General features: G+C 42.4%; 2 protein-coding genes across 2 annotated transcripts in view; both read left to right on the top strand.

The window, feature by feature from the left end:
* The window catches only part of LOC131481293 (zinc finger protein 569-like), a 55,909-nt gene extending 43,210 nt beyond the window's left edge, over positions 1 to 12,699 (top strand). The window contains exons 3-5 of the mRNA XM_058669679.1: positions 11,629 to 11,755; positions 11,888 to 11,980; positions 12,585 to 12,699. Coding sequence (XP_058525662.1) covers positions 11,629 to 11,755; positions 11,888 to 11,980; positions 12,585 to 12,673 — 309 coding nt within the window. The 3' untranslated portion in view covers positions 12,674 to 12,699. The remainder of the gene's footprint in view (positions 1 to 11,628; positions 11,756 to 11,887; positions 11,981 to 12,584) is intronic.
* Positions 12,700 to 20,293: 7,594 nt separating this feature from the next.
* Positions 20,294 to 22,152, top strand: LOC131481338 (zinc finger protein OZF-like). The gene is made up of 2 exons (XM_058669756.1): positions 20,294 to 20,326; positions 20,533 to 22,152. The coding sequence occupies exons 1-2, from the start codon at positions 20,294 to 20,296 to the stop codon at positions 22,150 to 22,152; spliced, it is 1,653 nt and encodes a 550-aa protein (XP_058525739.1).
* The last annotated feature ends 4,105 nt before the right edge of the window (positions 22,153 to 26,257 follow it).

Below are 26,257 nucleotides of genomic sequence, written 5' to 3'. Positions count from 1 at the left end.
GCATGGTACTTGTGTTCAAACCAGGCAATCTGGGTTGTGTCTGTTGGTACCAAGCAGAAACTTACCACTATGATCAACTCCAACAGTTGTGAGAAGGTAAAAATAGCTAAAAATTGATGATGGTGCCTCAGCTATATTTTGGCAGTGAAAAACTGGGCAAACGGAGACTCTAAGATGGAGTATGTCAACCAGTGGATTCTGCAGCGATTTATTCATGCTTGGAGTGGTGAGACTGGCAGCAATTCATACCTGTTGAACTATCAAAAACACTTGAGCAAGACCCTCAGAGCATGCCCCACATGAGGGACCTGGGGTGGGTGGGAAACTGGGTGGGGCTTCTCCCTCAATATTCCCTTTTACCTCAGATATATGAAGGAAACAATATAGAAATAATAGTCTTACCCACTTTCCTATAGCCCTTGAACCTATTTACCCTAATTAACTATGTAAAGATTGTCAAAAATATAATTTAAAAAATGGAAAAAAAGAAGCTTTGCAGAAAAAAAATTGATGTTGGTGATGGTCATAATTGAAAAACAATGATTTTTTTTACATTTTATTGTTATTGCTATCATTTTATGACACAGTTCCATATTCCCTTATCCCCACCCAAATTCCCTCCCCGCATCTAATTCCTCTATATCATTTTCTTCAAGAAGGTTCTTGATATTCAAAACACTGAATTTAATTTTTAAATTTTGTGGTGAGTTCTTAGGTGATTTTTAGCATTGTAAAAGCATGCAATGAATCATTTCAAAATTTTCAGGTGCATTTTACTAGGTCAAACTCTAATCTGCATTAAACGTGATTTTCCTCTATTGGGTATTTTGCATTTGAATATAAATGTAACCATAAGGGGTTGTCACACGTCAGTTACACGAACTGCAGTCATTGTTTCAGGTCCAGAGTTTTTGGGGAAAGGAAATATTAATGTGCTTGTCATTGAACAATGGGCTATAAAATGAATTAATTCTTTAAAAAAAAATGATCAGGTCCTGGCTTGCTTGCCTAGAGACTAAAGTCCTCACATTAAACAGGCCAGGATCCCATATGCACCAGTACAAATCCCAACAGCCTCACTTCCCATCCAGTTCTGTGCTTGTGGCCTGGGAAAGCAGTCGAGGATGGCCCAAAGCCTTGGGACTCTGCACTCGTGTGGCAGATAGAAGAATTTCCTGGCTCCTGGATTTGTATCAGTGCATACCAGCCATTGCAGTCACTTGGGGAGTGAATCATTGGGTGGAAGATATTTAAAAAATATGATCAGACACCTAGGCTACATGAGAACATTTTTACTAGCAATGAGTCAAAAAGGCTAACCTTTGGTGCTTGTGTAGTGGTGTAGTGTGTTAGATCACTGTTGGTCATACGGCATAGAATATTGCAGTGCCAGGGAATAAAGGAAATCCCAGAGCCCATGGAATTGTATCATAACTAAAAATAAAATAGAGGTGGAAAAAAAGGAAGTAGAATGCCCAAATATGTATAAAAATGTCAGTTGTAGAAGTGTCCTTGTGAAGTTCTCAACTGAATTTGAAATGTAATTCTTTATTACTCACCAAGATATACCCACAAATGAACTAAAAATATGTTGTTCTAGATACATTATTTTCATAAGTACTATGTATATTTGAAAGGTAATTTGCAGAGAGAAGAGTGATGTTCCATCAATGGGTGATTCACTCCCAAGATGTCAGTACTCGGCCATGCTTAATCCAGCACCAGCATTCCATCTAGGTTTCCAAGGGCGTCCTTGGAACCCACCCACTGTGTTTCAGGCACAGTAGCAGGATACTGCATTGGAAGTGTTACATAGCCAGTAGGCATAAATAAGGCCTTTTGGTATCAGATCTGACCTATCCCAAACAGCAGCCCAGCATCCTGTAACATGACATTCACTCATTTGAGTCTGATGATTTTCTCTTGCTGTTGCCATAATGTAACTTTTTAGTGAAGTAAAGTAAAAAAAAACTTTTCAAATTATATTGCTGTCATATTTATGGATATCCTATGGGCTAATCAAATGAAATGGCAAAGTCAAGTGTTGTTGACGGTTTAGGAACTGGGAAGTGTCATTGAAGACTTGGGAACTTTCATTTGGAACAATTACTAGAAAACTTTATAGATTAAATATTATATTCAATTTTCATATATAGTTATAGACAAAATTACTTTGAATGTAGAAGTATTGAAGTACATAGTACCATCCAGTTATTTTTGTGAAGCATACATTTCAGTGACAATATGGTTTTCCTGTGGTATCTTGTAATTTGAACAATAGTTGTTGAAAAAATAAGGTAGTGCTTTGCAGTAACTTTATGATTTTTTTAAGTTGTCAAAATTTTCATTGGAAAGTCAGATTTACAGCAGCAAAGACAGAAAGATCTCCCATCTGCTGCCTCACTCCCCCAGGTCACCACAGTGGCCGGAGCTGAGCCAAAATGGAAGCCAGGAGCCAGGAGCCAGGAGCTTCTTGTGAGTCTCCCATACAGTGCAGTCTCACAAGGTATTGTTCTGTCCTTGACTGTTTCACAGGCCACAAGCAGGGTGCTTGATGGGAAATATAGCACTTAGGATATACACCAGCATCCATATGGGATTCCTGTATGTGCAAATGAGGAATTTAGTCACTAGGCTGCAGTGCCAGTCCCAGTAACATTAGCTGTAAGTAAATGGCAATTGTTTGCATTGACCTAATGATTACTTGCTTTAATCACTGCCAATTATTGAAATTATTGATACTGTTTCAAGGATGCCTTCTTGCTGCTTGTAAGGCAGTATTCTTGCCCAGGGAAACTGATGGACTTTATTTTCCAGCCACTGTGTCTGCCTCTGAGTTGATGTTGCTTAGCACAGTAGGAACCACTGAAGAGGCTAGAAACAATCAAGACCAATGCATAACTCCCTGTCTCCACCTTCTCTTGCAGGTGTAGCCCTGCAGCCTGCTCCATGCTTCCCAGGCTGGAGAACACCAACACACCTTCAGTAAGTTGTTTGTTTACTTCTTAGCTTGCTTTACATTGTATTTGAGGAGCATGATGATAGTTTTTAAGCTGAAATGAAAGAAAAATGAAAGAAAGAAGGTAAAATTTGCTAACTAAAGAATGGAACTGTCAAAGCTGATTGAAACTTCCTCTCCAGGTTTTTTATTATACATATATATATTATATATATATATATATATATATATATATATATATATATATATATAGAGAGAGAGAGAGAGAGAGAGAGAGAGAGAGAGAGAGAGAGAGAGATGTATTTATTTTTTAAAAAGATTTATTTATTTTTATTGCAAAGTCAGATATTCAGAGAGTAAGAGAGACAGAGAGGAAGATCTTCCGTCCAATGATTCACTCCCTAAGCGACTGAAATGTCCTGTACTTGCCAAAATGAAGTCAGGAGCCCAAATACTCTTCTGGGTCTCCCACATGGGTGCACGGTCCCAAGGCTTTGACTCATCCTCAACTGCTTTCCCAGGCCACAAGCAGGGAGCTGGATGGGAAGTGGATCTGCAGGGATCAGAACTGGTGCCCATATGGAATCCTGACATGTTCAAGGTGAGGACATAAGCCGCTAGATAACTGCAATTTGCCCTGTCTGAGATATATTCACAATAAATTGACAGCGGTATTAAAATGAATAAAACAGTGTAAGGGTGTGTCAGTATGGTGGGATGAATGCATGTAATTACAATGCACCTGTTTCTAGTCTTGACTACTCCACCCTTTCAATCCATCCTCCTACTAATGCCTTTGAGAAGCATCTGGTGGTCCTTGCATATGTCCCACCCACATGTGGGATACAAGAGGGAGACCTGGAGTCAGTCTGACACAAACACAGCTAGTAAAAAAAAAAAAGAAAAAGAACTGCCCAAAACATCTGTTTTTCTGTCATTCATCCTTTCAAGTGAATAGTAACATTGTAAAAGTAGTGTAAGTACCTTTCCATCTAGCTTCAAGGTTAGTTTTCCAGCAGTGGAATTTACATTATACAAAATGCCAAATAACATCATTATATGTCAGGTATGGGATGAGTAGAAGGTTCATTGGAAAAAGCAACCTGACTTTTGATTACCAGATTTATTTAAACAATCCTTGATGCATGTTTTGAGATAACATGTTACACTGCTGTGTGCAACGCCAGCATTCCATATAAGGTCCAGTTAAGTCCTGATGTTCACCTTCTGATCTACTTCCCTGCTGATGTGCTTGGGAGATAGCAGAAAATGTCCAGTTCCTTTAATGCCTGCACCCCTTTGGAGGATCAGAATGGAGTTCAGCCTGCTCTGTTTTGGCCTGGACCTTGCTGCCTTTTGTGGCCACATGGGGAGGAATCAAGTGGAAGGAAGATCTTTCTGCCTGAGTGGCTTAGACTATTGCTTTGTAATTCTCACTTTCAAATAAATAAATTGCTTTTTTTTTAAGGAATTAAAAAAAATACTATACTTTATACTCTGTCAATCGGGGACTGTTTAATTTCTTCTTATTTAATTATTTTTATTTTTGGTGATTGTTACATAGTTGTTTAGGGTGGTTGGTCAAGGCTACAGAAAGTTAGGTGAGATAACCATTTCCACAATCTCTTTTCTTCTTTCCTGTATCTGGGTGAAGGGAGGAGATAAAGGGAAAAACCGCACCCAGCCTCCCAAACCATTCCATGATCACTGATGTAGGGCATGCTCTGAGGGTTGTGCTCATGAGGTTTTGAGAGTTCAACAGTTCTAAATTACTGCCGATCTCACCATTCCAAGCACAATGAAATCTGCACAAAATCCACTGGTTGATATAGTCCATCTTAGAGTCTCCGTTTGCCCATGTATTCACCTTGAGCATTGTCTGAGGTAGTTGATCAGATTGTTCTGTTCTTTGTGCTCTGCTTTGGTACTTAGTGTGCTCTGCATGCTCCAATGTATTGCCATATCCTCCATGTTCACCTGAACATGCTGTTCACTGTTGCATCGAAGCCACTGAGGAGGCCTGGCTCTGACAAATACCCTCCATTGTCAGTCCCTGGAACCTGCAGTTCTCTCCATGGTTGGAGTTCTGAATTCAGTGATTCAGTTGGGGGGATCCCCAAAGAAACTTGATCTAATGTGATCCCAGACCTGATTCTTGTGTGTGCATGCCAATAGAGGGTCCAGCACATTCCATCAACCAAATCAGATTAAGCACATGTTGGTGGTTGATATTGCTGGATCAGATCTGTCTCCAGCCCTCTCTTCTATACATACCAATGAGTGTTGCAGTCTACTAAAGAGGTGCTCACTGTTTCCCTCATGGGCTCTCTCCCACCCTTGATCTTGCACTCTCCAGGAGTTTCTGCAGTTTAGCTTGGAAGAATTTGCCTCACCCCCTCTGCTGGAGCCATCATTGGCTAGGTGATGCTGTGGCAAAGCCCATCCAACCCAACCCTCACCCACTCTGACTTATGCACATACCAGTAGGTACAGTCTGCCCACCTTGGATGTTCCCTCTTCCATTAAACATGCAGGCCAACAGATGTTATAGCCCTGCCCGGACTGGTCTGCCCAAATACCAGCTCTCACATTCACCATTGGGAGTAGTGGCTCAGTGGAGGAGCTCCCTGCAGCCCCCTACTGGGTTCTCCTGCTTTCCCATGGGTGTCACTTGTAATGATTATGTGCTGTGGCCCAATCTGGCATAGCATAGCTCAGCTTGGCATTTGCCATTGAGTGCTACAGCGTGGCCTGGCCCAGCTTGCCCGCAGTTCAAGCTCTCATAGGTGGGAGCTACAGCCTAGGCAGTCCAACCAACTGCCAGTCCTATCCCTAATGTGAATTGTGTGGTGTTGCAGCCCAATTTGGCATGATCCACATACCATTCTGGCTCTCAGATTTGCCAGTGGGTGATATGAACTGGCCTAGCCTGGTTTGTCCCAGTCATGAGCCAAAAGTATGCCCTTGGGTACCATAACCTGGCCTGGTCTAGGCTGTTCCCTGTCATGGTTCTTGCTCTCACCTCAGGGACTATGTCCCAACAGAGGAATTGTACAAGCTCTTCCATGAGAACTTATCCCAATGCCAGATCAGTGGGTCCATGGTGCAGCCCTACATCGTCCATCTCCTGTCTTAGCAGGAACAGTGGCCTTTCCTGATTGGACATCAACTGGCCATTCTGGTTTTTTCTGTTGGATATTACAGCCCAGCCCAGGATTGTCTACATCCACAGCTCATACATAGCTCAGCAGGAGAGATGTAGCCTAGTCCATCCTACATTAAGCCTTGTTATCACGAGCACCAATGGGTGCTAGAGTCTAGCTCAGTCTGGCACACACCAGACCTAGTCCACACATGTGCCAAAAGAGACTGCAGCCATGTCCAGATCAGATAACAGCCCCTACTCTGCCCCTCACATTTACCAGTAGGGACCACAACCCAGTTAGGGTAAACCCTGAGCTCCCCAGCCAGGCCTGTTTTCAGGCATAGATCTTGCTGTGCCAGTGGTTTCTCTGACCCAGCTGGGCATAGTCCCTCACCTGTCTTGGCCTTTGCTTTGAAATGTTGGAGTGTGGCCGGACCCAGCCTGCCCCCATTCCCAACTATTGCTGGTGGGTACTGTAGCCTGGACCTGCTCCGTCTATACCTATCCCTGGCCCATGAAAACTGGTAGATGTGACACCCTACCCTGGAATGACCTGTGCTCTGGCCCAGTTTCTTCATTTGCTGGTAAGGTAAAATTTTTTGGCCCTGCCTGGTCTGCCCCCTTGCCCAACCAGCCCTCACATTTGCCAGTAGGTGGAGCTAAGTTGCCCACCTTGCCCACCTTGCCCACCTTGCCCAACCCCCAGACCTGGATAGTGTGCTCACCAGCAGGAGCTATGACCCAGCAGGAGAGTTTCCCAAGTTCTCCTACTCTGTCTACTCCCAGATCTGGATCTCACTCATGTCAGTGGGTGCTCGGTCCTTGCCCGGCATAGCCTGCCCCTCCATCTTGGCCTGTGTGAGCTTATGAATGTTGTGGCCTGGCCTGCACACCCTCTTTTAGGATGCATATGCTGGTGCTGCAGCCTGGACCTGCCCGGATTATTCTTGGTGTCTGTGGCCATGAATGTTGACAGGTTCTATGATCACACCTAGCTCAACACATCACCCTCCCAGCTCTTGACCTAACCAGAGGGACTTGCATTTCCACAGGTTTAGGCCCACATATCCCCACAGAATCTACTCCTGAACCTGGTTCTCACACATGCTAATGTCATTGCCCTGCCTAATATGACCCATCCCTGTTCCAACATTCAGTCAGGCAGTGGGATCTAGCCTTGTCAGACAGATCCCCAGCCCTAACTTTGGCATGGATTAGCAAGTGATGGTCAGCAATATTCCTTACTAAGAATCCCTACTCAGGACTCCCATATGGGCTGGTGTATCAGTCTGACCCATACAGTGCTTCTGTTCTCTCCCCTCCAAACCACCATGTCTCAGTCCCCCCATTTCCCTGCAAGTGCATTGGCCCTGTCATTGGGTATCCTTCAGGATTCAGTTCTTACCTACACGTACAGTGGCCTTATCCATGAATGTCCCTAGGTAACCATTCCACACCGCAAGACTCTAAAGCTCACCTCTGGGTGAAGCCAGCAGGTGAAGCCCGGTTTCCAGTTGGTGCTCTGGCTGCCCACATTTGCAGGATTCACTCAGCACTTCGCATCACTGGCAGCTGCTAGTGCCCCAAGTATTGAATCTGAGCTGACTCAGGTACCCCCAGCAGCAGCCCCCATGCTGTTGGCAGCTCCATTAACACAGCCCCCTACATATCTTCAAAAAAAAAAAAAAGAATGTGCAACTATGCTGACACACTGGTACTGTTAACACATATTTGGCATTAACCAGGCCCAGGATGCCCACCAGTGCTTAGCTGCTTTTCTCCCACCTATGTAACACTTATCTAGGTACAATGCAAACTAGGCAGCTGCCTAGAGCTGGAGTGCTTAATATCTTCTAAATAGATCATTTTAGTGTAAAGGGATGATTCTGATTTCTAAAAAAATCTAGTGAATTTTGATCAACATGTACTTGAATATTATCACTGGGTGCAGTGTTGTATTTAAGTATATGTACAGCATCTACTCCTGAGTAAACCAGGTGCCCAGGCTTTCCATGTTTTTTTTTTTTTTAATTAATTAATTAATTAATTTTTTTACAGCACACAGGGTCCTCCATTCCAGTTTCCTTATCATTGTGAACTGCAGTCACCACACACTGGGATGGAACACTGGATCTTGTTCCTTCTGTCTCTCTTTGCTACCTTTCTACCTCCTTCCTATCTCTGGTCTTCACTCTTACCAACCCGTAGCAATCACAATTATAAGCTTGTAGCTATATTTTAACATTTATATATGATAACATGTTAGTTTTTTCTACATTTGCCTTATTTTATTTCACTACATCCATGTTCATCTATTTTGTAACAAATAGGAATTTGTTGTTTTTAATGACTGAATGGAATCTCTTGGCATTCATTAGGTTTCACTATTAATAACATCAGGGGAAATAAATGAAATCAAGAATCAAAACTAATTTACTATCTTTTTTAGTATACTAATTTAGCATGTTTTTATTTCTGGTTACGTATCTTAGAGGAAATGCTTTTGGTTTTTTGGCGTTCAGTTGTGTGATGGTTATAGGTTTGTTATCTGTAGATATTATTTTATTGAGGCCTATTTCTGTGTACCACAACTGAGGTATATTTGGATATATTTATGTATTTGTAGATTTCCTCAACTTACATATATGTTATTACAAAATAAATGTAGAAATTCATTGAGTGTTTTCTATAAGGTGCTTTCAACGATGCTTGTCTTTCATCTTGTTTATGTGAAATCTTTGGTTTGTTGGTCCATTTTCTACATTCTCTAGTTAGGTGCACTTTGGTTAGTACATGTGAGCTTATTGTTGTGATGTTTCTTTTATTTTACATGTGTTTATACGAATGTTTTTATTAAAGATTTTATTTATTTCAATATCAGATAAATAGAGAGGAGGAGAGACTTAGAGGAAAATCTTAGGTCTCATGGTTTTCTCCCCAAATGAGGAAGCGCTGACTGCTGGGGACCACAGGGGATCCCAGTGCATGCAAGATGAGGACGTTAGCCACAAGGCCACTGCCCTGGGCCCTATGATAAGAATTTTACATCTGTTTTATCAGGTGTATGGGTCTATGACATTTTAATGATTTTAAGCTAGATTTCTGGACTATGAGCAATTATTTCAGAAGAAGCATTAAGTAAATATATACAGAACTAATTGTACAGCAATGGAGATTGCATTTTTAATGAGCAATTCCATCTTTTTTTAAATCCTATTTTAAACCGTCAGTCATAGTTGAAGATCTTCCTACTGCTGATTCAGTCTAGTTTAGGAATCCAAGTATTGTTAAGCTCAGCATAATTTTGGAATTTTTTTTCATTTTAGTTTTTTACCGTAATTCTAGAAAATTTGGTGTTAATTTGGTAGAATGTAGCAGTGAAGACACCTAGCTTTGACCTTTGGTTTGAAGAGATTTATTCCTGATTCACTGTTAACTGCCTGTTAGTAGTGTCAAGTTTTTTTATGTCCTTCTCATTCAGTTTGTAGCCTGATGTTAAGTATCCAGAAATTAAGCACTTTTTTTTTACTATTTGTTTATAACTACTGTTGACAGTCCCTAGTGATCCATTGCACGTCCTTTTTTTTTTTTTTTTTTTTTTTTCTGGTAAAGTCTTATTTTATCAAACCTGCTGTATTGGCCTAGCAGCTAAAATCCTCACGTTGAACATGCTGGGATCCCGTATGGGCATCCATTCTAATCTTGTTGGCCCCGCGTTCCATCCAGCTCCCTGCTTGTGGCCTGAGAAAGCAGTTGAGTATGGCCCAAAGCTTGGACAACCTGCACCCATGTGGGAGATCTGGAGGAAATTCCTGGTTACTGGCCCTGGATCAATGCAGCTCTGGCCATTGCTGTCACTTTGGGAATGCATCATTGGATGGAACATCTTCCTCACTGTCTCTTCTCCTCTCTGTATATCTGACTTTGCAATAAAAAAATTACTACAAGGAACTGTACTCCAACAAATCAGAAAACCACCAGGAAATGGAAAGGTACCTAGACGTCCACCACTTACCAAGGCTTACCTCAGAGGCAACAAAAGACCTGAACAAACCCATAACCAAAGCAGAGATAGAGTCAGTGATTAAAGATTTCCCAACAAAGAAAAGCCCAGGCCCAGATGTCTTCACCACAGAATTCTACAAAACATTCCAAACAGAGTTAACTTCAATCCTCTATAAGCTCTTCAAAATAATAGAAAAGGAAGTAACCCTTCCAAACTCATTCTATGAAGCCAACATCACTTTAATCCCAAAACCGGATAGAGAATTAACAGAGAAGGAAAACTACAGACAGATCTCCCCAATGAACATTGATGCTAAGCTTCTCTACAAAATCCTAGCCGAGCTGGGCTCCAGCCCCTCTTTGCAGCGCCCGGGGTGCCTCTAATGTCACATCCTCTTTGCTTGCAGCTCTAGATATCCTTGAGACCAGGTTCCCGTGCCCCCTGTCCACCCCTGCAGCTCAGCCATGACTGCCAAGGTGAAGGTGACGGGGCAGAACCAGAAACAGTTTTTGCTGCTCGCCAAGTCAGCTAAGGGTGCTGTGCTGGCCACACTCATCCACCAGGTGTTGGATGCCCCCAGTGTCTACGTGTTTGGGGAACTGCTGGATATGCCTAATGTCAGAGAGCTCGCAGACACAGACTTCGCCTCCACCTTTCGGCTGCTCACGGTGTTCAACTACGGGATGTATGCTGACTATTAGCTGACTATTAGCTGAAGCCCGCAACCTGCCCCCACTCACAGAGGCACAGAAGAGAAAAAAATAAGAAAATGGAAGTTTATTATTGCTTTATAATATTTTTAAGTAACTCAGTATGTTTGAGGATATCATTAGTAAGCTACTCAAAAATCTTATCATTATTTTGTGCAATATTAAGCATATATCTTAATTATCTAATCTAGCATATTATTTAGCTTGTGTGTATCTAAAGATTGCACAGTGAACTCATTTTATGCTCATTATAGAAAACAATCTGATGCAGGATAATAATGGAATTGTAGCTTTAGAATTGCAAACGTAATACGGAACAAAAGGCTTTATTTTGTTTTTACCTTATTTGCCATATACATCGTAAATTAAACTGTTTTCATAGAAGATACAAATTGAACACACACGGAAGAATTAAACTCAGCTTAGTAATACAGCTTCTGAGTTAATATTTTGGCTCAGTGTCAATATAGTTACTTTTGTTATTTTAGTTGAAAAGTAGAGTGGCAATAAAGGAAACACAGTCATATCTTCTACTTGGAGAGCTATTCTAGCAATGCCTTCAACAGTTCATTAGAATGAGAATCTTTACAGAAAACAACCTTTATGAGAATAAGGAATATTCTGTTGTAATATTGAAAACGCAAAAGTAACACAGCACAAGATATTTTCATTTAACTGTTACTCTGCTATGCTGTATGATTTGTAAATTAAACTGCATTCATAGAAGTTGCAAATTAAATATACAGAGAATGTACTGTCAGTGTTTCTATTTAATGATCCAGAAGTGAGGAGACATGTGCTGTTACAGGTGTTGGTGTCATTTGAAGATGTGGCTGTGGACTTTACCCAGGAAGAATGGCAGACAATGGACAATGCTCAGAGGACCCTGTATAGGGAGGTGATGCTTGAGACCTATCACAATCTGCTCTCCTTGGGTGAGTGAAACTCTGTCATACCCAAACAGAACACTTCTGTACAGATGATAACTGAAAGAAGAGTTTACAAAGTGTAGTAGTTGATAGAACTAATGGTGACTTTGGAAAATCTGCATCATTCTCCATTAACAGGGTACTCCATGACAAAGCCTGATGTGATCTTCAAGTTGGAGCAAGAATCAGCACCATGGACAGTGGAGAAACCTGTGAAGCAGAGACTTCCAGGTAGTTCAGCACAAATTTGGCAGGGGAATTGACACATAGCTCAGTAAATGTTGACTGGAATTATATTTGATTTTTACTCTGAGTTTCTTTCAGAAGGACAGCTGGTGAGACAGGCATTCTATAGTCTCCATGTATAGTTTTATTCTAGCAATTTGCCAACATATCACCAAAAATCTAGAAGTATATATGGGTCTTTTCATGATCCAAACACTTGAATCACATCTGCCACCTCCCTAGATACATTTTCAGGAAGTTGTTTTTGAAGCAGAGTAGCCAGGAAAGGAAACTAGTGATGAGATAGGGTTAAGATACCCCAAGCATTATTTTGAATTTTTATATGATATTTTCTGTCATATCCCACTTTAAGTTAAATACGCAATCTCACATAATTGAAATTTTTATTTTAAAAAATAGGTATTATGTTAAGGCGTTAATAGATGAGATGCAATGCCTATTTAAAAATGCTCATAAATGTCCACATTTCACTAATATTTAAATGTGCTGTATCTAGATTGGCAACAAATCTCATTGGCTTCACTGGAACATTTGAAAAGAAACATTTAGATGTGATTCATAGATATGGTTACTCTTTTCCTCATTTCAGATCCCCATGGAAAGAATGAGCTGTTTGGAGCTAATCAGAAAGGTCAAGAAATAATCTTCAGGCAAGTTTTAATCACAAAATTTATATAATAACTGAAAAGAGAGCTGCATTGCCACAAAGATGCTTAGCATTAGCTCTGGCCATAATTGCAGCACAATAAGAAAGGGAAATAGTACAAAAATGAGACTTGACAAATAGGATTTCCTTCTTTCTATTTCTTTTTTCATTTGCAGACAGTAGTTTTATTTGCAAAGTGACCAGGTGAATGTAGAAAGCAGAGGGAATCAAATAGCATTTCTTGGGAGAGAGCCAGGAGATGGTGTTCCACTTGAATGGAGACAGCAAAATTTTTCAGAAGGGTCTTAGATTTCTAAGTGTGCCCTGAGCATTCCTTGTCTGGACAGGAACCTGTGAATAAGACACTTCCCATTGTATTGGTTGTCTCTCAACCAGCAAGGAAATAGCTGCTACTACACAGCTTCAAATCTGCACCGGCCATTCTATGGCTGTTCAGCTCTGAGATTTAGGCAGCCACATGAGTGACAAAGTTGAAGAAACTGGCTTTTTCTCAACTCATGTATGAAATGTAGAGGGGGTCATCCACAGGCCCACATAAGTCATTTGTAAAGATCAAACCCGAGGGCATGGCATGGTAGCCTAGTGGCTGGCCCTCACCTTGCATGCACTGGGATCATATATGGACACTTGTTTGTGCTCCTGGCAGCCTCACTTAACAGCCAGCTCTCTGGCCATTTCTGGAGTCCAGCTCAAGTGAAGTTCAGAACTTGAGAAGGGTGCTTGGAGTAGGCATAGAAAATAAATGGACCATTACAGTATCTGGATCATAATGGACAACTTAAAAAACTGTCCTCTTTTTTAATACAGAAACCTTCACAAACTCTGGCACCCACTTTTCACACCTGGTCAAGGGGGCATTTCTAAGGATAGATCTGCCAATTGTTTCTCCTTGAGGCAGGATATCAGCCGCTCTAATCCTGTGGTCAAGAAGTTCTCAATAGATGGTACATGTCAATCAGTAACACATTTCTGTTACAATCCTGATTCTACAACTTACTCTTGAATCAGTTAATGGAGGAAGTGTATCACGGAATGAGGGACCTAAAGATTAGTGAAAGAGGGAAAGAATACATTTCCACTACATCTAGAGACTTAACATCCTTGATTAGCATATGGTCAATGTGGGAGGACAACACTAAGCATAGGTTCCTGCTACAAGTAGGGACTTGACACCCTTGATTATCATATGATGAGTGGGGCAGCTGAGAGAACAGGAATAGTTAAAGGCCCATTTGCTAAGATGTTATCACCAGCATCATCCTCCAAGCTCACATTGATCATAAAAAGCACCTCCACAGTGGCTGACAATGCCTAAATAGATTACAGAAATCTCTGTGGGGTTGTCGATTATGTATACAAAGGGAGGTGGAACTGCTATTCAGTTGGTTGTAGACACAGGAAATTCCTTGCAGCCTTGCCTTAAAAGGAAAAGTTCTCTTCACAACTTTGTGTCTTTCACGCGAACTGCATGGACCTCAGCAGCCTTTGGCCTGGGAAAACTGTTGAGGACACCCCACAGGCTTGTGATTATACAGCTGCGTAGGAGACCCGGAAAAAGCTCCTGGTTCTTGGCTTTAAAGCTGCTCAGCTCTGAAAGTTACAAATTTTTGGGAAGTCTATCAGCACATGGAAGATCTTCCTGTGTGTCTCACATCCTCTCTAAATTTCCAGTAAATATAAATACAATTTTTTTTCCTTTTCCCATTTTTTAATTGCATTTTTGACAATTGTTACATAGTTAATTAGGGTAAAAAAAGTTCCAGGGTTACTGGAAAATGGGTAAGACTATTATTTCCATATTGTTTCCTTCATATATCTGAGGTAAAAGATTTTATGGGAGAAGCCCACCCAGTCTCCCACCCATCCCAGGTCCCTGATGTGGGGCATGCTCCAAGGGTCTTGCTCACGTGCTTTTGGTAGCTCAACAGGTATGAATTGTTGCCAGTCTCGCCACTCCAAGCACGATGAGGTCGTTGAAGAAACCACTGATTGACACAGTCATTCATAGAGGCTCCATTTGCCCAGTTTTTCACTGGCAACGTATAGCTGAGGTGGTTGATTGACTTGTTCTGTCCTCTTGTCTTTTCATGGTTAGGGTTCTGAGTCTGCATTTCGACTGAGGAATCCCCAAAGAAACTTTGTCTGACGTGTTCCCAGACCAGATTCTTGTGTGAACTAGCAAGCACAGGGCCCGGCACAGTCCATAACCCCAATCAGCTGGTGGTTGCAATTGCTGGGTTGGTTCTGTTTCCAACCCTGTCTTCTACTGGAACCAATGGGTGCTGCAGTCTAGCCTGAATCCTTCCCACTTCATACTCAGCCCTCACACAAACCAGTGGGAGCTGCAGCCTAGTCAGAGCAACCCACAGTAACCCCCACTAAGCCTGCCCCCTACCCTGGTTTGTCAGTATGTGTAGCAGACTAGTCCAGTCTGTACCACATCCCATTCAGCTCTCATACATGTCAGTGGGTATTAAAGCTTAGTTCCATCTTAGCAGCTCAACTATCCAGCCCTCATGTATGTTGTTGGGTGCCTTTCCGTCTAACCACCCCTGCTCCTATTCTTGTTTCTGTGCCTTCCTGTGTTAGTGGTAACCCAAGAGGGAGGATCCCACTATTTCCCTCCCAGCCCACTCCCTCTAACGGATTATGCACTCTCCAGGTGGTTCTGTGGTTCAACTTCACAGAATTAGCACCCAGTGCCAGCTTCTTTCAGCTGATGTTGTGGCTAAGCCCAAACAACCCTCAACCATTGTGATGTAGTGTACACCAGCAGGAATAATCCGCCCAGCCTAGCCTTTTTCTGATCTAGTCTACATGAGGCCCACAGGTGTTGTAGCCCTGCCTTGTCTGATCTATCCTCATTGCAGCTCATGATCTCCAGTAGGAGTAGCTGTCCAGCTAGGGAAACCCCCACTCACACATTCCCCCTGCCGGCTCCACCCTCTCCCTTCCTGGTTCTCATGTGTGCTGGTTGGATGCTGTGTTCACATCTGGCATACGTCACCTCACCTTGGCATTCCGTAATGTGTACTGGTTTTTGTTGCAACCAATTCTGGCTCGACCCACACTCTGTTCTGGTGTTTGGATTTGCCAGTGGATGACGTGAACTGATTCAGCCTGTTCTGCCCCCCAACCCATGCCAGGACAATTCCATATAATTATACAGTCATGATTGGTCAGTTTTAGCTGTTAACTTTCAAAATGAGCAAGTTGACAGGTTTGTAATGGTAGGTTGGAAGCAAGCAACTTTCGAAAGGTACAAATGGATGGGCTATAGGGCAATGACTCTTATCAAACACCAGGGACCTCCTTCCTGAGGAGTGGTCTACATACATGACCTGCCAGGTGTCCTGCTGGGTGCCTGTCACATACACTGTCAGGCCAGGAGTTCACACAGCTCCCAAACAAGCAATTAAGGCAGAATCACAAAAGCAGAAAACATCTAGATTCTTCAGAAACATGTGACCAAGAGAGCGAGTCTCTCCCTATCATGGGCCTTTATGGGGGCTTGCGAGGAGAGTGGTTACAAAAAAAAATGCAGTACTACCTCCTGTCAGTTCCAGGTGATGATAGGTGAGTGTCACAGGTGGGCAGAAGGGAAATCCTAGATGGTGTGGGGTTGTGGCAACCAAGCTGGTGACCCTGAACTGGCTGCCTAGTCCATAACATTGGGAGAAGGAAGCCACAAGTCTCACCCTTTTTTCTGGGTGAGATGGCAGACATTATTGCCTATTGTGAATAAGTTTATTTCTCTTTGCCCTTGGGGTGATTCATGTGAACACCTCCTCGAGATGGTGCATAAAAACTCAAACCAAACTGAATTTTTTTCTGTGCCTGGACTCTCATCCCTCCCCCAATGAGAATAAGGCAACTTGAAGCATGAGAAAGGAGGCCAGAACTTTGGTCCCATGTCAGGTAGTTGGGATTCAGGATCCACTTAGAGAGTATTAAGTCATGAAGAAAATTGGCCTTTTCTGGGGACTGTCAATCCAACAGTTTTCAAAATATAAAGACCCAGAGACTTGTTTCTAAAATGAAAATTGACATGATAGCAAAAGTGAAAAAGGCAGTTGGTGATTAGAGACTTTAAAGTCCTAAACTTTTATATTTCCTATGTCTACCCACTACTTCTTAAAGCACAATCAATCTGGAGGTTTAGCTGGAGGTAGGCAGTGACTGGGGATTAATTACATGTATGGGTGGGTGTGCTCATATTTGTGCAGAGGCACGGGATGCCATGGATCATTTTCACAAGTTTAATACAAAATTTGTGTAGTCTGTTGTCTATGAATTACCAGATTTGATCTTGATAGGCTATATTGTACATTTTTGTCACTCTTTTTATGGTCCTGAAAGATTTTCCTGCACTCCCTCCCCATTACAGGTTAACATAGCGTATTTAGGGTATATCCCAACTGCCAAGGAGGTCACAGGGAAATTGGATGCCCTCGGAGGCCGAGTACTCTGAGGTCATCCACCCCCAACCGGAGCTTCTGCAGGGGATGGAAGAAGTCCAAACACTACCGTGCAGAAACCAACGTCATCAGAAAGACAGCCAGAAGTCCTGAGCGGTCCGCAGAAACAGAAGAACAATAAATGTCCTTCGGGACCAGGGAGGAGAGCTTTCTCTGGTCCAAGCCTGGCTCCAACTCTGGACCCCCACCCTCCTTCGCAATGACCATCGGGATCGCTTTGAAAACCCCTCACAGTAAACAAACAATCATACAAACTAAAAAAAAACCAAAAATAAATAGACAAACAACAGAAAGTAGAGCTTGAAATCTGACAGGAAAGAGCTGGCATGGATTGGCTCATGCCTTGCTGGGTGGGACACAAAGATTAGTTACTCCTCACCGTGGTGTTGAGGATTTTCCTGCACACCCCCCCCCAAAAAAAATGTTCTGCACCTTAATTGTCGACCCATGTCTTGTTAGAGTTACAAGCCAGTCTAGATTATCCCAAAATCTGCCAAGATCAGCAAAATTATACTTCAACACAACAAATGGCTAAATACTAAAATGAAATAGACACGAGACGGCTGAATGGTACCCTATAGCCAATTTAAGGTATATAGCAGCCGGTCCGGTCCTGTATATAAACTAAAATTGAAATGTCAATGAGCTAATCATAGGTTGTGGTTAGGACTTGCTTTTTTTTTTTTTTTTTAACATACTGGTTACTCAAAACCATGTCAATTCCATAATATTGCAAACTGCTGTTGATGTTACATTGGGACTCTTAATTGACTGGGATGATATTCTACCAGCTCTAACTTCGGACCAGAAATGGTCTCCCCAAGAAACTATTCAACCCATCTGGACAATACGTAGCTGGACTCTATGCTTGGTATATGTTCGCAAGGAAAGAATCTTGATTGAATTTGAACTGTAATACTGCATCAAGGTGGAGGAATCCACTAGGGGCAGGGGAGGTAGAGGGGTGGGGGGATTCCCAGAGCCTATGAAACTGTCACATAATGCGAAATAATTAATAAAAAAAAACTTGTGGAGTCTTCTCTTTGCTAAGTCCAGAAACACAGCTCTTGTATAAGAGCCAGAAATCTTTTTGAAGTTTCATATTGTGCACTGAACCAAATGTTAACAGGAAAGCTCAGTGATTCTTTTCTTTAACTTACTATAGAAACGTAGGATTGTGGAATGGGGTGGAAGGATGGGATTTACAGGATTTGGGAGAAAACAGATGAGTGGTTCATTTTTTTCCACTTATACATACTGCTTCAGTAAACAATGGTTGGGACAACATTCAAGTTACTAACTGGGTGTCTCCAATTGCAAGAAGCACATCACCACCTAGTTTTCTCTCTAGAAGCGCTTTCCCCTTGCCTCCTCTTCCCCTGCTCACATGATCACTTTGCAAATAAAACTTCTCTGTCTCTAAAAAGACACATTACAAAAAATGACTTTGAGATCCAGTTTCTGTATCCGCCTCCTGAATGTGAGCAACTGCTATTTAGTAGAAATCTACATACTTTCTCTATCCTCACATACACTTGCTGTTCCTGGGAGGACCTGAGCCAGATTGGAGTCCATGCTTGGGACCCTAGGTTCAGCCACCATGACCATTGGATGAGCTGGGCTGTGGCCTGCTTCACCCTTCCTGGTGAGTACACTGGGAGCAGATACCTTGGGAACAAGGCAGGCCTAGGCTCCACCCACCTCCAACATCGAGAGATGGGTGGGACTGGGGGAGTATGACCTAACCTTTTTTTTTCATGAGTTGAGTTTCTGTGTGTGTGTGTGTGTATTAGATCATTAAGGAGAAATTGGTGTGATCATTTCCAAATTTTCTATTTTCCTTTCTGTTTTAGGTCAGTGTTAAATGATATTCGGAGAAGCTATACCAGGCCTCCCAACCATCCCAGTACTTAAGGATGGGTACTGGACCCCTGGTACCAAACCAGGTTGTCAATGTGGCACACACTGCATGAATTCTGTCTAGGTGGTTCCAATAGTTCTGAAATGATGTCCATCTCACTGATTCAAGCAAGAGGGAACCCTTTCAATGTTCATTGGCTGTCATGGTTTACCTTGGAGTCTCCTTTCTCCCAGATATTTGCTGTCAATCTATGGCTGGGGTAGTTATTCAATCTCTTCTCTCCTCCTTTCTCTTGGATGGTCCAGATGTGCTTTCCAGGCCTCAGTGGGCTTCCATCTGCAGGTGGAACAAGGCCAGTTGTCCAATGCTCCTTTCCAACTGAGCAGGACCAGTTCTTGCAAGTGCACCAAGACCTCGAGCCACTCAATCCTGCCCCAGTGGAGCCCCACTCTCAGCGCTCACTGAGCTAGCACCACCAAGCAGGCATGTAAAGTATCCAAGCCAGGTGACCTGGGACCTGCCACACCCTCTTCTCTCAGGATTCGCAGACCCAGGACCCATTGCACTGGAGAGCCAAGGACCCAGGCCAAGCAACATAAACCACCACACATACAGCCACTGGGGCTCATAAACTGGGCTCATCACACAACTGTGCCCAAGGGCCCAGACAAGGCTGCCAGGGCCCCAGGGATCATGTGTCTAGCACCAACCTCCCCCTGACTGCCATGGCTTGCCTCCACTCATTTTCCACCAGCATGTATTGCAGCCTGGCTCAGTCTAGTCTCCCGCAATTCCACTCCATATTGCTGTGCGCTGAAGCCTATCCAAGTACAATCCATCTGAATGTTTAGCTGGAGCTAGGCAGTGGCTGGGGAGTATGTGAGTGTGTGGTTGTGTTCCTCTTTGTGCAGAGGTATGAGGTGCCAAGGGTCATTTCCAGAGGTTTAGTATAAACCTCTTGAAATCTCTTTGCTTCCTTCAGCCTCAAAGCTCTTGTATGAGAGCCAAAATTCTTTTTCAATTCCCATCTTGTCCACTGAACCAAATGTTACCAGGAAAGCTCAGTGATTCTTTCCTTTAACATAGTATAGAAAAAAATTATGACAACCAGTTGTTGGCCAAATTTTTACTGTTAATTGACCAGTTGAAGTTGGAAGAGGTGAGAGGGACAACAACTCCCTGGAGGAGCTCAACGATCTGTTGCATTTTTCAATGGAGAGAAAATGATATCATATTCTTTTAAATTTGCTTTTCCCACAGGAGGCCTGATGAAATACCATTTGAGAAGAAGCATGCCTCTAATGCCCCTGAGAAGAACCTCGAGAGTGAGGAAATTCTCAGTCAGTTTGACAAGATTCAGATTTGTCAGCAGTCCTTTGAACACAGTGGAAATGAGAAAACTTTCAGAGGGAAGAAGATAGTCCTTATGTGTGAGCAAGTTTACCACAAAGAACCGTGTAATCAGCAACCTGTCAGTGTGGGAGAAGCAATTCATGTTGAATGCTATAAATCTTGCCTTACCACCAAACAGAGAACTAACACAGGAGAAAATTTGTATGTGTCCAATGAAGGTAAAGAAAACATGTACCAGAAGTCAGAACTCATTAGAGATCAGATCCTTCGAAATGCAGAGAATCCATATGAATGCAATGAGCACAGAAAAGCCTTTAACCAGCAAGTATTGCTAATTGGGCCACAGAGACTCAACACAAAAAAATCTTATGAATGTAGTGAGTGTGGAAAAAAGTTTCCTCGTAAGTCAAGATTAATCACACACCAGAGGGTCCACACAGGAGAGAAACCTTATGAATGTAGGGAGTGTGGAAAAGCTTTTTCTTGTAAGTCAAACATGACCGCACATCACAGAATGCACACTGGGGGAAAACCTTATGAATGTATTCAGTGTGGGAAATGCTTTTCTTATAAGCAACACCTCATTGCACATCAGAGAATCCACACTGTGGAAAAACGTTATGAATGTAATGAGTGTGGAAAAGCTTTCCTTCATAAGTCAAGCATGGTCATACATCAGAGAATCCACACTGGGGAAAAACCTTATGAATGCAGTGAGTGTGGGAAAGGCTTTCCTTGTAAGCGACACCTCATTAGACATCAGAGAATCCACACAGGGGAAAAACCTTATGAATGTAGTGAGTGTGGAAAAGCTTTTGCTGATAAATCAAACCTCATTACTCATCGGAGAATCCACACTGGGGAAAAGCCTTATGAATGTAGTGAGTGTGGAAAATCTTTTTCTAATAAGTCAAGCATTAGATCACATCAGAGAATCCACAGTGGTGAAAAACCTTATGAATGTAGAGAGTGTGGAAAAGCTTTTTCTGATAAATCAAGCATTAGATCACATCAAAGAATACATACAGGTGAAAAACCTTATGAATGTAGTGCGTGTGGAAAAGCTTTTATTCGCAAGTCACACCTCATTAGACATCAGAGAATCCACACAGGGGAAAAACCTTATGAATGTAGTGAGTGTGGAAAAGCTTTTATTGGTAAATCAAGCCTCATTACTCATCAGAGAATCCACACTGGGGAAAAGCCTTATGAATGTAGTGAGTGTGGAAAATCTTTTTCTAATAAGTCAAGCATTAGATCACATCAGAGAATCCACAGTGGTGAAAAACCTTATGAATGTAGAGAGTGTGGAAAAGCTTTTTCTGATAAATCAAGCATTAGATCACATCAAAGAATACATACAGGTGAAAAACCTCATGAATGTAGAGAGTGTGGAAAAGCTTTTATTAGCAAGTCACACCTCATTAGACATCAAAGAATCCACACAGGGGAAAAACCTTATGAATGTAGTGAGTATGGAAAAGCTTTTATTGGTAAATCAAACCTCATTACTCATCAGAGAATCCACACTGGGGAAAAGCCTTATGAATGTAGTGAGTGTGGAAAAGCTTTTCTTCAAAAGTCAAGCATTAGATCACATCAGAGAATCCACACAGGTGAAAATCCTTATGAATGTAGAGAGTGTGGGAAAGGCTTTCCTTGTATGTCACCCCTCTTTAGACATCAGAGGGTCCACACTGGGGAAAAACCTTATGAATGTAGAGAGTGTGGAATAGCTTTTTCTCAGAAGTCACACCTAATCACACATCAGAGGGTCCACACAGGGGAGAAACCTTAAGATTGTAGTGTGTATCTTCAAGCCTTTACTTACCAGACAGGTTTCATTCAACATCAGATTATCCATACATGATAAGAGACGCATGAGTATAATGAATGGAAAATCCTGTTGCAGGCAGTCAAGTTTTATTAAACATCTAAATTCACGTGGGAAAGCAGAAATGTGCTACGTGTGTGTTAAAAATCATACACAAACATTTTCAGCACAGTGGAAAGCGTACATGCTTCAATAAGTAGCATATTCACAGACATGAGCAAACACACAGCATTGACTGAAAAATCATTTTGTGAAGTCAATCATTAGCAGAGTCACAGACGTCAGAACTACAAAAGCATGTCAATCAAAAGACTGGCCACCATAAACCTGTTATGGTGTGTCGAAGCTTACAAAGTGAATGAAAAAGCAACCATTAGCAAGAGTGCAAATACAAAACATTGTAAAAGGGCAACGGATGTGGAAACATTTTGAAAGTCTCACCAAGTGTTAAATAATAAACATGAGCAGTATCATTTTGTTTCACAAGAGAGGGTATTTGTTGCTAAAATAATTAAGATGCAGTTTTTATGTGATCTCCCTTTGTTGTGAGGTGGTAAATGTGAATGCTGTTTTCAGATTCAATGTTAATAATAAATGCTCAGTATGTAACAATTGTTTCAAAAACCATATTTGTCAATTATGCATTTATCTTTTTTAGAATCACAAAATTCCTCATCCTATTACAGAACTGTATTGGAACCACAGTTATCAAATGATGCATGTGGCAGTTGTAATGATAAACACCCAGATTTGAAGGATGAATCTTTTCCAGTGGCAAGATTTTCTTGTTATATCTGGCCAAGCGTGGATCTTATTTGGCCACTATCTCTCCTTGAATAGTAAGTATGGGAGATCACTCCTGCATCTCTGCCAGCTTATCTGATACAACACGTCATAGGCACATGGCACATTGTGTCTCCGAGGTAAAGCCCTGGCAGTGGTCTCAGCTAACAGAGACTCCATCTTGTTCTTTTCACTGGGCATACATACAGAGCAGTAGGCTGTATCTCAATTTCTCTGTCTCTGCAAAGCTGTGCTAGAATTTCCCTGATAAGCAACTCTAAGTAGTTAAGTGCAACCCTCATCCCGTTTACCACTCACACATAATGATCATGCCCAAAGGTATAGCTTTCAGCCCAGGTGCTAGCTTATCTTGGTCTACCTGCAAATGACCTAAAATACTAAAGTATCAACCCTGCTTACAGAATGTAACTGGTGACTTGATTAGAGTGTCCTGAGAGATAGGCATGCCTACTGGCCAGTTATAACAACAGTGCACAGTGGAAGTACTATTGAGACCACCCTTCTGCCTTCCACCTCCACTGTATATATGCTTGTATGATCTTCCTAATAAATGGGCATCCCTCACCAGTTTCTCACTGGTGGTTCTGCAGCCAAGCTACACTATTGTCATGCCCCTCAAGAATCTTGGGCCTGCTGGTCAAAAAACACCCAAGACTTTAGGAGGCATATCTCAGAGACAAAAGAATTGTCTGACATCAGACTCTTAGAGTTCCTCTTTCACTTGGAGTTTATGTGTCAGCTGCCACCACTACTGCTCAGACTCACACTGATTTCATGTATCATGGCTTCTCACAGTAAGTTTCTTGCCATTGTATGAGCTCCTAGATGCCAACCTGTGCATGAAGTCTTTCAATTGTAAGAGTGAGCACCAGGACCAGCATTGTCACATAGTAGGTAAGCTGTCTGAGATCCTAGCCAATCCACCATGGTTTTGCTCTTGGCTTCTGGTTTCACAACAGCTCAGGTACTGCAATTGAGCCGTTGGGGATATGAACCAGTGGACAGAAGATATTTCCCTGCTTCTGTCTTTCTCACTCTAAATCTGCTTTTCAAAGAAAAAAAAAATATTGAAGAGTGGGTCCCATGACTAGTGTTGAGGGAAATGTGAAGCCCATTGACTTGCATCTCATATGCGGCAACCTAGAGCACTTCTACCACTTATTAATTAGACTCGAGGCCCCATCAAAACCAACAATTATGAGCACTGAGGGTAAGAGAGGCAATTTTTTTTTTTTTGCAAAATGTGTCATGTAGGGCCCAGCGATGTGGCCTAGTGGCTAAAGTCCTCACCTTGAACGTGCCAGAATCCCCTATGGGTGACGGTTCTAATCCCGGCAGCCCTGCTTCCCATCCAACTCCCTGCTTGTGACCTGGGAAAGCAGTCGAGGACAGGCCAATGCATGGGAATCCTCCATGCATGTGGGAGACCTGGAAGAGGTCCCAGACTCCTGGCTCCAGATCAGCATAGCACTGGCTGTTGTGCTCACTTGGGGAGTGAATCATCGGATGGGAGATCTTCCTCTCTGTCTCTCCTCTCCGTATATCTGACTTGGTAATAAAAATAAATAAATCTTTTTTAAAAATGCATCATGTAATCAGATTCTTACTTAAACTACAGAATAAAGTTCCACACATCTACCTGCTTCACACCATATTGCTCATGTGAGCCCCAGCTGTAAACTCTGCTAATGCTGCTTATCAGCTTGTGGCTCAGGTCCTCAGTAGGACACTCCTCAGAGAGCAACCTGCCACAGTGAGATTTATTGAATTTTTTGCAGTTCCTGTTTTAAAATATTCCCAGTCTCTCACAGCATCCTGACATCCTTTGATCTTTGTAATTACATTTTAGGAATGTGTGGAATGGGGTGAAAGGATGGGATTTACAGGAATTGGGAGAAAACAGATGAGTGGGTCATTTTTTCCACTTATACATACTGCTTCAGTAAACAATGGTTGGGACAACATTCAAGTTACTAACTGGGTGTCTCCAATTGCAAGAAGCACATCACCACCTAGTTTTCTCTCTAGAAGCGCTTTCCCCTTGCCTCCTCTTCCCCTGCTCACATGATCACTTTGCAAATAAAACTTCTCTGTCTCTAAAAAGACACATTACAAAAAATGACTTTGAGATCCAGTTTCTGTATCCGCCTCCTGAATGTGAGCAACTGCTATTTAGTAGAAATCTGCATACTTTCTCTATCCTCACATACACTTGCTGTTCCTGGGAGGACCTGAGCCAGATTGGAGTCCATGCTTGGGACCTTAGATTCAGCCACTATGACCATTGGATGAGCTGGGCCGTGGCCTGCCTGGACTCAAAAGGCTTCACCCTCCCTGGTGAGTACACTGGGAGCAGATACCTTGGGAACAAGGCAGGCCTAGGCTCCACCCACCTCCAACATCGAGAGATGGGTGGGACTGGGGGAGTATGACCTAATCATTTTTTTTCCATGAGTTGAGTTTCTGTGTATGTGTGTGTGTGTGTGTGTGTGTGTGTGTGTGTGTGTGTGTATGCAATTTAATGCTACTCAATGTGTGTGTGTGCACGTGTATTAGATCATTAGGGAGAAATTGATGTGATCATTTCCAAATTTTCTATTTTTCCTTCCTGTTTTAGGTGAGGGTTAAATGATATTCAGAGAAGCTATACCAGGCCTCCCAACCATCCTAGTAGTTAAGGATGGGTACTGGACCCCTGATACCAAACCAGGTTGTCAATGTGGCACACCCTCCAAGGTTTCTCGTCAGCAATGCCCACATCGCCGTATACCCCAAGTCGAGAGGAGGGACTAGGAAGTTTAGCCTGCCTTTTATACTCTCTGGTTCCTCCCAGTACTTTTCCAATGCTCTAGCAGCTCCTAAGACCCCCAGGGGCATCCTGATAAATGGGAAGCAGGGAAGCAGGAACTTGTGGTTAAGCCAAGAACTAAATGTATCAAGCCAAGATTGTGCATCCTGTTACCCCTTGAAGAACAAGCTAACGTGTGGAGTTAATTCTTGGGAGACTAGGCCCTGCAGTTTCTGTCTAGGTGGTTCCGATAGTTCTGAAATGATGTCCATCTCACTGATTCAAGCAAGAGGGAACACTTTTTTTTTTTTTTAATTTTATTTTAAGTTCATTAATTACATTGTATTATGTGACACAGTTTCATAGGTACTGGGATTCTCCCCACCCCTCCCCAAACCCTCCCACCATGGTGGATTCCTCCACCTTGTTGCATAACCACAGTTCAATTTCAGTTGAGATTCCCCCATTGCAAGCGTA

The sequence above is a fragment of the Ochotona princeps genome, chromosome 10 (genome assembly GCF_030435755.1).
Source record: "Ochotona princeps isolate mOchPri1 chromosome 10, mOchPri1.hap1, whole genome shotgun sequence".
In the NCBI taxonomy this organism is placed as follows: domain Eukaryota; kingdom Metazoa; phylum Chordata; class Mammalia; order Lagomorpha; family Ochotonidae; genus Ochotona; species Ochotona princeps.
The sequence above is the reverse complement of the archived record's forward strand: the minus strand, read 5'-3'. Positions and strand labels throughout refer to the sequence as shown.